Raw genomic sequence first — 8,785 nt, 5'->3', positions numbered from 1 at the left:
ATGTCAATCCTCAGCCCCGCCACTCGACGACCCCTATTCAGCCATGCGCTGCGGGTACGCTGGCAGGGCACCAGAGCTCATAAATCGACGCTACCCAAGACAGTAGCTGAGTATTTGCAATGGAAACCTTCGATGCCAACCAAGGGCATTGAGATCGACGGATACATCCGCTCCGTGAGAGCCCAGAAGCACCACCATTTCGTGTCCCTGGGAGATGGTTCATCAATCGACTCATTACAGGCAGTGGTTCCTGCTGAACAAGCTGAAGGGTGGGACAAATTAGACCACAAATCCACTCTGATATGGTCCAATATGAACTAATTTTATTCATCTAGTCTGACAACAGGAGCTGCCGTTCGTTTGCACGGGTATTGGGTCGCCTCTCGCGGATCAGGACAGAGTCATGAGCTGCGAGTCCAGAAGGCGACTGTGCTCGGGGCTTCGGATGCCAAGGTATCTACCTCTTCTAGCACGAATCTTGCGCCTGGCCATTTCAGACTGACATGTCATTAGACATTCCCTTTGCAGAAAAAGTATCAGAGTCCCGAGTTTCTGCGCTCATTGCCTCACTTGAGGCCCAGGATACCGTTCAACTCTACACTGCTGCGTTTTCGATCAGAAGTCATTTCTTCTCTGACTCGCTTCTTTGAGAGTCGTCAGTTTGTGCAAACTCACACTCCAATACTTACCGCGTCTGATTGCGAGGGTGCTGGAGAAGTATTCGGTGTCTCTACCGTCGATGAGAGCCCGCGCCCTGACGGTGAAACAGCCAAATCTTTCTTTCGCCGCCCTGTCTACACCACGGTCTCAGCACAACTACATCTTGAAGCTCTAGCCCAGGCTCTGGGAAATGTCTGGACATTATCTCCCACCTTTCGTGCTGAGCAGAGCGACACTCCGCGCCACCTCAGCGAGTTCTACATGCTGGAGGCCGAGATGAGCTTCACGGATGATATGGAGTCCATTATGAGTCTCGTGGAGGACATGCTAAAGCACGTTGCCATTGAATTACATGATACTAGAACTGTCAAGGAAATGTCTAGCAGGTCTGCAAAGTCATCATCCGACATGGTTCCTACGGACCAGGTTGAGCGGCGTTGGCGTGGTCTCATGGCGCAGGAAGCTTGGCCTCGTATTACCTACACGGATGCGATCGACGCCCTCAAGGCCTCAAACGAGTCGTTCGAGGTTAAACCGGTTTGGGGGCAAGACCTTCGCACCGAGCATGAACGATACCTTGCAGCACACATTGGCAATGGGGAAACACCCGTCTTTGTCACTCATTACCCTCGGAGCTTCAAAGCTTTCTACATGAAGGCAGCCGCAAATGATCTCGGGAAGGCGACCCCTGGTGAGACTGTGGAGTGCTTTGATCTCCTCGTTCCCGATTTCTGCGAGATTGTTGGAGGATCCATGCGTGAGCACCGTCTCGATAATCTGCTGGAATCGATGAAGCTCAATGGCCTCGACACGACCTCTGAGCAAAGTCCCGACGCCACTGGTTCTAAAAAGACGGTAGGCAATAATCTCGACTGGTATCTGGACCTACGACGCTGGGGTTGCCCACCGCATGGCGGTTTCGGCCTAGGTTTTGACCGCTTGATTTGCTACCTTTCTGGCGTTCAGACCATCAGAGATACCACAGCCTTCCCTCGATGGTACGGCAGATGTGATTGCTAATTATCCTTGGCATCGCTCGAATCAGGTCATGTTCGTCAACGCTTTCTGCTCTAGGACGGAGGGTCATGTCTTTGTGCTACCAGGATACGACTCGGCCTTCCCGATGTTGTTTCAACTGGTATCTGCCGGGCTGCTCTAGGTTACGCAAATATGCAGAGTGCCATGGAATTGCAAAGAACACCCTGCATTGTCCCTTTGCAACATTGCAGGCGGAGGACTTGATGAGTATCCCGAGACCCTGAAAAGGGAATGGCCTCAGTGCTGGCAACTCGATTTGGGCCGTGTTTGCGTATCCCCGATCCCTCGTGACCACTTTGGGAAGGTTGTACGAGTTTAAAAGCCCGAATGCAGAAGTGATACCCCCGTCGGCAAGTCATGCCGTGTAAGATAAAGCTCGTGGGCTTTCCCCGAGCATTGTACGATTTGGTAGGCAGAGACTAGATATGTAGATACCCCAACATTGTACGGATGGGCCTTTTGCATCTTTAAATGTTGTCCAGCATCTTGTGTTCAGGCAACTCCGGCTGTGTTGCAGCATGACGTCTCGCGTAATCCAGTATGAGACCTGAAGGCCACAGAATATTTATCGCATTGCGAATGATAGACTGCACTCTTACCCAGTCATCGCGTCAACCTTGTAATACTCGCTTGGCTACGGCAGGCTTGTTATCTCATGAAAATGGAACCAAGTGATTATTTGACATATCGTACAGGGAGTTCAAGAGATGATATGATTACACAATCACATGCCTTTATTTCTTTCAAAGTTAGTATGCCCAGCTTTACATTGGGGCCGCATGGTAGTTTTACTGTTTTCTGTCAGGACAATCGCCGCAAATATCATTGATATGAGACTATACATGATGGGACTCGCTCTTCAAGTTGTAAATTGGTCATGTGAACTTTGGATTTCACATAGCTCTTCGGAGGAATCCTCCGACTGTGATAGTCTGCTTGGCAATCGGGGGTAATTTCCAATGACCAACCCTGTATGATGATCACGCAATGATTTATTCGAATTGAAAGTAAGTTGAAGTTGAAAATGGCATTTGGAAAAGAATATGGGTAGGCCCTGGAGAGCTGCAGAATCCTGACGTTAAAGAGCTGTCCAACTCACTCAGAAAAATACCACTGACGTAGACACTGGTATTATAGATGAATGATTGTGCCATTAGCTGTGTAGCTTTCTTTCCGCGATAAGTGATGTTTTTGCAGAATTTTGCGTCATGTCCTAAATAACCGGCACCATCATCTTTAACCTGCCTTCAGTGGAATAAGTCTCCGTCATATTTGACAAAGGAGCATGTTGAGATGCCCGGTCCGAAGCAGTAGAACGACAAGGTCAACAGATTCATTGCTGTATTTTGATACTGCCTGACTCCTGCGTAACTCATGGTATGTCTCAACTGTATTGTATGCTTCGTATCATCAAGAATCTACCCTATAACGGCTTGAAATTCTCTAGTGAGGACAAGAACGCAGATGTATGATAATGAAGGGATATTTAATTCTAGTTGGAAGATTTGAGAGCATCATAACAAACCTGCCACTCTCAGATTTCTCCATTTGTGAGAAAACCGAATTGGCCTCAATAATAATTCGTAAGGCTGACAAGGGAACTATTTCAATTGAAACACTCTATTTCCAACTCTACACCAGATTGAAGCATTCATAAAGAACACTCAGTTACATTGCCTAGGCGGTCCGAGGGAAGCCATGCATAATTCATTCCAAGAACGACGAATATAGATCAATCTAGAAAGTTGGTAAGAATCACACATCGATAAAGCAGTATGATTGATGTAGACTGTTGAGGGTTTTCGCCATATGAGCACTGCAAGGAAGATGATTAATTCATCAAAATTAGAGTATGGCGCAGGCGGACATTTGAATGTTACACAGCAGCAAGGAACAGGCTTCCCCGAGCCTACCTAGTGATTCCCGCGCTCGCCGCGGTGACGGTAAGAAGTCAAGAAAAGCTCATTTAAGACGGCTGGTCAACCTTAACCTTCTTGATAACTCTAACTTTAGGGGATCAGCCCAGCACACCGAAACCCCCATCATTTGTAGGCAGACCTTCCCCCCCATTCGTGGCCCTTTTACGGTCCGTTTCGGGACAAGACGAAATGAGACCAGATCATATGGATTACTGTACCTGTAGATTCCTTCATCATCCTATGTTGAGTCTCGGACTCCTCGGTGGGGATGGTGAATACTATTTACGTGCTGCGCAGATCGGCCATGCCTGTTGGCGGCGTAAACGCCGGGGCTTTCTGGACCAAGTGTCAGATCAACCTTGTTTGTCATCATGCCCGTGCCGGGAAGAAAAGGGGGGGTGTTTATTGTTTTCAGCCTGTTGGTTGGTTCATTGGAGGCCAAAATAAGCTGTACTCCCCACGGATTTACTTCACTGGGACAAGTGAGGGCTGCGAAGGATTACGGGCCAGGACCCGGAAATGTGGGTGCGCGCATCCTCCGGGAGAGTTGCAATGGAAGGACCATGGCAAAAAGCCCGTACGGGACCGAGACCGAGCAAAAAGGCAGGACGAGGCCAGCGTTGCTTGGCGCCGAGGACATGGAAAACTGTAAATTGTGAATATTCCTACCTTGGACTGTACCACATGCGTATGGGACCTGGAAGCAACGAAAGTGGCGAGTGCTTTTTTTTTTTTTTTCCCCTCGGGGGAAGCTGACCGTCTTTGTAAGGCCACGTTGGCCTTTCGTAAGTCAATTGCGCTTGTTTGTGCTTGTGAGCTCGTTTGTCATCGTAGTCAGCATCCTGCTCACGATGAATCAGCGATATCATCAACGCACAGAAGTGCTCCTGTTACTGCTATCTGTCGTCTTGTGTGTCACAATTAGATATGGCGTCAGCCTGGGGGTGGTAGGGGTGGCATAGAGTTGGCTTGCCTATAACGGCTTGGCAAAAGATCAGCGCTCTGCCTGCCACCACCGGAGCAGCGTTCCCTTGAACAACCGGAACCGACGAGCCTCTTGAGAATAATTCTACACACGAAGATATGATGAGTATGAAAGGTCCAATCACAGATAAGGATCAATCAGAAGATGGTGGGTTTGTCCGGTGGATGTTCTCTTCGTCTAATCGTACGTATTTAGCTAGACGATGGCGCGGTTCAACGATGTCACAGTCTACAAAAGCGGCAGCGTACCACCTATCTGTCAGGCAAGTCAGGGTCTCAGATGCATTGTAGTAGCAGTTTTAAGTTTTCCCAGCCATCAGCAACAACGAAGCGGCGGATTGCCGAGGGGTTCTGCCGATTTTCTCCAGGACAAAAGCTTGTTGTTATTGTCGAACCAACTGGGAGCCTTCTCTTGCCAATCTCAAACATCATCCGGACTGTGGGCAGACGAGTGGACCATGGAGAGCATGAGGCCGCGCGTCACCTGGGCAGCATGTCAATTTAGAGTGTAGCCAGGGAAGGATTGAAGTGGGTTGGCGGGGCTGATGTGCTTTCGACTATACTACTTTTGATTATAATCCCTACCGCCAAGAAAGCTTGGCCTGACTGGGGGCCTTGTCATCTTGATAGTACATGGCGTAGCCGCATGTGCTGTGTGTGTGTGTGCGGGTGTGAGTGCAATGTCTTTCATCCATCCTTCATCCGCCTCCTTTCTCCGAGCAATCAAAGGTACGCCGAGCCAGCACGTCAAACATGCTGGTGGAGTATGCAAACTTCGTCGTCCACTGATTGGAGGCAGTGAGGAGTAAGTATAGCTGATTCATGCCTTGGCAGACGATGGACGATCGCCATTGATTGCGGAGATGCCGTACTGGTTGCGTAGTAGTATCGAAAACATAATCGGCCGTTTTGATGCCTACATGGGATAGCAGAACGTGGTGCATCACCAACCGACAGGTGATGAGCGCAGCACAGAAGGCAGGGATGGATCGATAGATGTACATTGGCCCCAGAAAAGGCCAGCCTGCCACGGCCCTTCCTGGTCGTCTGCCCAGCTTGCCCAGGTCTTGGGGGCTCAGGGTTTGCGTAAGACACTAAGACTCGTGTTTGCCAAGCTTTTTCAATCCGACAGGGGAATGGCAGATGGAAATTCAATCCCTGTCGGCGGATATCCGCACCTGCGCGTCCTTTTGCTGTTGGGTGCCAGACTTGAGTGTTGGTCAGTGAGGGATGGGTGGTGCGTGTGGAGGGGGAGGATGAAAATGGATGGACGATGGCCCCCGCGAGAGAGGTACACGACTACATAGTATTGCACTGTATATTATCTGGGTCTGGAACAAGGGCCCCCTGAATGATTGCGGTTAGCTCTTCTGTGCAAATAAGCTTAAAGTGGACCAAGCCTATGTGCTCGGGGCTGTCGGGGGTTACATTTTATTACGAGCACAAAAAAGTGAAGCCAGAGTCCTCCTATTGGATTTGACCTTTTGCTGCCTCTCGCCTTGATTAGCTGGGAATATACCCATCCATACACATGACGTCGACGATCAATCATCATATCAGGGAAAAATATTCGAACCTGTTGTAAGCAGGGCTCTGGTCACTTGCGCATAGTACTTTGTTGATAACCAGTGAAAGAGACAGAACGATGACCCACTGCGAGAGTTTGCGCTGAATACCAAGGTACATTATTCCGTCCATTATTTTAGCCAAGCTATTCTTTTACACTATCCCCACTGCCTGTCCACCAAATACGGGATTGGCATCATCAAATCACAACGGTTGCAATAGTAACAATTGCGACTATTGCCCGTGCCGTGGTCTAGATAAACAACGAGTGCATCAAGACCAGTCTATTGCACAGGTAGGTACCAGCTCTTTGGGATACGTGGTCGCATGGCGCTGTATGGACTATATAGTGGAACAATAGTGTGCGGCGGAGCCGTCCACGGCAGGTTAGCTGCGTAAGACGCCATTGGTGTCTCTTTCTATGAATAGATTTCATCTTTCCATAATGATTCCTTTCATCATTAGTGAACAAGTAACGAAAAATCCTTCGGTCTGCATTTACATTCAATATTATGGACCCTTTGTCAAAGAAATCAAGGAAATACGTATCCACATCATCTTAGACGCGGCTCTGCGGCCGATACGCTTACACTCAGATACCCCTGCATGAAAATAGCAAGAAAAAAAAAAAAGGTTGATGACTGTAGTACCTATGCTTCATTCGTGACAGGCGGATACCGGTGAGCAACGGAAACAGCTGAGTGACCGATAGGATCGCACGGCACGGATTGCCAAGATTGCTCTCAGCATAACGTCCAATCCCGGGACTTGGGCGAATCTGCTGATCCAAAAACTGACGAGTCACCACGGAATGCCGTATCTTGCGTATTAGTACAGTACGTGGATTGAGAAGAGCGAACGAGCGAGGGGGGGCTTGGCTTGGCTTGGCTTCGGCCAGCCGGGCTGACGTCTGTTTAAGATTTTTTTCCTGCCTCTCCCGTCCCTTTACCCAGCGCACCGGGGCCCAACTGAACTCGAACAAGAGCCCCGCCATCACGGCCGCGCCTATACCAGATTAGGCCCAACGCCCAGCGCCTTCTTTGCAAGCCACGAGTCTAGAATTTCTTCATTGGCGCTGCCGGCAGTCCTATGACCTGTGAAATAAGAAAACGACAAGCCCCCTTGGCGGTCGCGAGCTATGTTTTCAGCTGTCCATCTAGTTAGTCCTTGCGTGGTTTTGGCCTGTGGCAGTAGTCGTCAGCATTCCGATCAGTGCGATTGCAATTCGATTGCAGTTACTCATCTTTCCCAAAGCAAGCTCGAATGTCATATCAGTACGCACGCATTTAGCAACCACGTGGGATCACCCATACGTCGACTATCGACGCCGCATTCCCAAGACCCAAAAATTGCGCCGAAGCGTAAATACACATCATGTTCTAGCCCTGAAGCTGCGTAATATTCAACACTATCGGTCATATCATGAACAAGTCTCTGAACCAGGGGTACTCGTATAAGGAAATATAGCTCCTTTCTCTTGAAAGATGGGTAATGACTTGCAGTTTCTTCCTTGCTTCCCAATAACCGGATGAAATAGACCCATCCATACCAAGAATGTAACTCCTGATCAGGGTCAGGGTAGCGGATAGGCGCAGATGGAATAAAGTTTGCTCAGTCGACGTCGATACCACAGGCTGCGAGCAAGATGCTTGGGGCAGTTTGTTCCACAGCGCTAGGTGCGCCGTGGCGGGCAGCACCGACGTCTTGGCCGCATATGAGTTGGCCGCATGTCCAGCAATCGAACAACTGTCCCGACAAGTTTTTTCTTGTCACATTCGAAAATGTGATCTTTGTATGAGGGAGGGGAGTGAGACCCGTGAGTAATCTGCCGTCGTTTTCTCTGGTGGTATAATGGCCCCAAGGTTACTCGGCGGCTGGCACAGCCGTAATGTCACTTCTGCGTGTTGGCAGGGTTTCAGGGATAAGCACAGTGACTATTCCGTATACTACTCCACGTGGCTTTCGTACTTGTCGTAAAAAAACAACTAGAATCGCATGACAACAGGTCCCAGTCTTCTTAATTATGTTTAATGGAATGTTTTGCCGAGTAGAATGTCTATCCAGGCCTGGAACAAACTGTCGTATAGCTTAATGTACCAATAAGAGATTGAGACCCAGGATTAGTCCAACGACCCGGGAAAAGGGCTGGTAGGGTTCTCGTTTAAGCTGCCCATGGAGTCCCTATTGCAAGCTTGGGCTAAAGTGGCGCTTTTAAGCGTTCTCGCCATACCCATGATTCACCTTCCTGTCGTGCGCATCTGCACAAAGGCTTGGCCGATTGAGTGGTGATACAAGAAAGAACAAGAAGAAGAAAAAAGGCCTGATTGTCGAGCACGAAGCATCTTGTCGCATGCATGACCCGTCAGCTCCAACTTGGAAGAACCAACAAGCCGTGGGGAAAAAAAAGAATAAGGCATACTGCCAAGAACTAATCACATTTCTCGGCAAACAAGTTCTCGGCAAACAAAAATCTCGAGTTGTTGCGTGGTGCCCATTGCTTGGATGGGCGGCGTACGACAAGGATGCTACATCGACTTCCGCTGTTCAATCAATAGAGAGTCGTCGATTGTTTTGCTCGGCACAGACTCGGCGTTGTCAGAGTAGGGTCGTGACCAACA

At 49.2% G+C, this 8,785-nt stretch overlaps 1 protein-coding gene across 1 annotated transcript; it reads left to right on the top strand.

Moving 5' to 3' along the window:
* PFICI_03162 (uncharacterized protein) lies at nt 1–1,680 on the top strand (the record flags this gene model as incomplete). Its single annotated transcript, XM_007831743.1, has 3 exons — nt 1–269; nt 336–453; nt 514–1,680. The coding sequence occupies 3 exons, from the start codon at nt 1–3 to the stop codon at nt 1,678–1,680; spliced, it is 1,554 nt and encodes a 517-aa protein (XP_007829934.1).
* Nucleotides 1,681–8,785: the final 7,105 nt, after the last annotated feature.

The sequence above is a fragment of the Pestalotiopsis fici genome, assembly GCF_000516985.1.
Source record: "Pestalotiopsis fici W106-1 unplaced genomic scaffold PFICI_Scf_2, whole genome shotgun sequence".
Taxonomy (NCBI): domain Eukaryota; kingdom Fungi; phylum Ascomycota; class Sordariomycetes; order Amphisphaeriales; family Sporocadaceae; genus Pestalotiopsis; species Pestalotiopsis fici.
The sequence above is the reverse complement of the archived record's forward strand: the minus strand, read 5'-3'. Positions and strand labels throughout refer to the sequence as shown.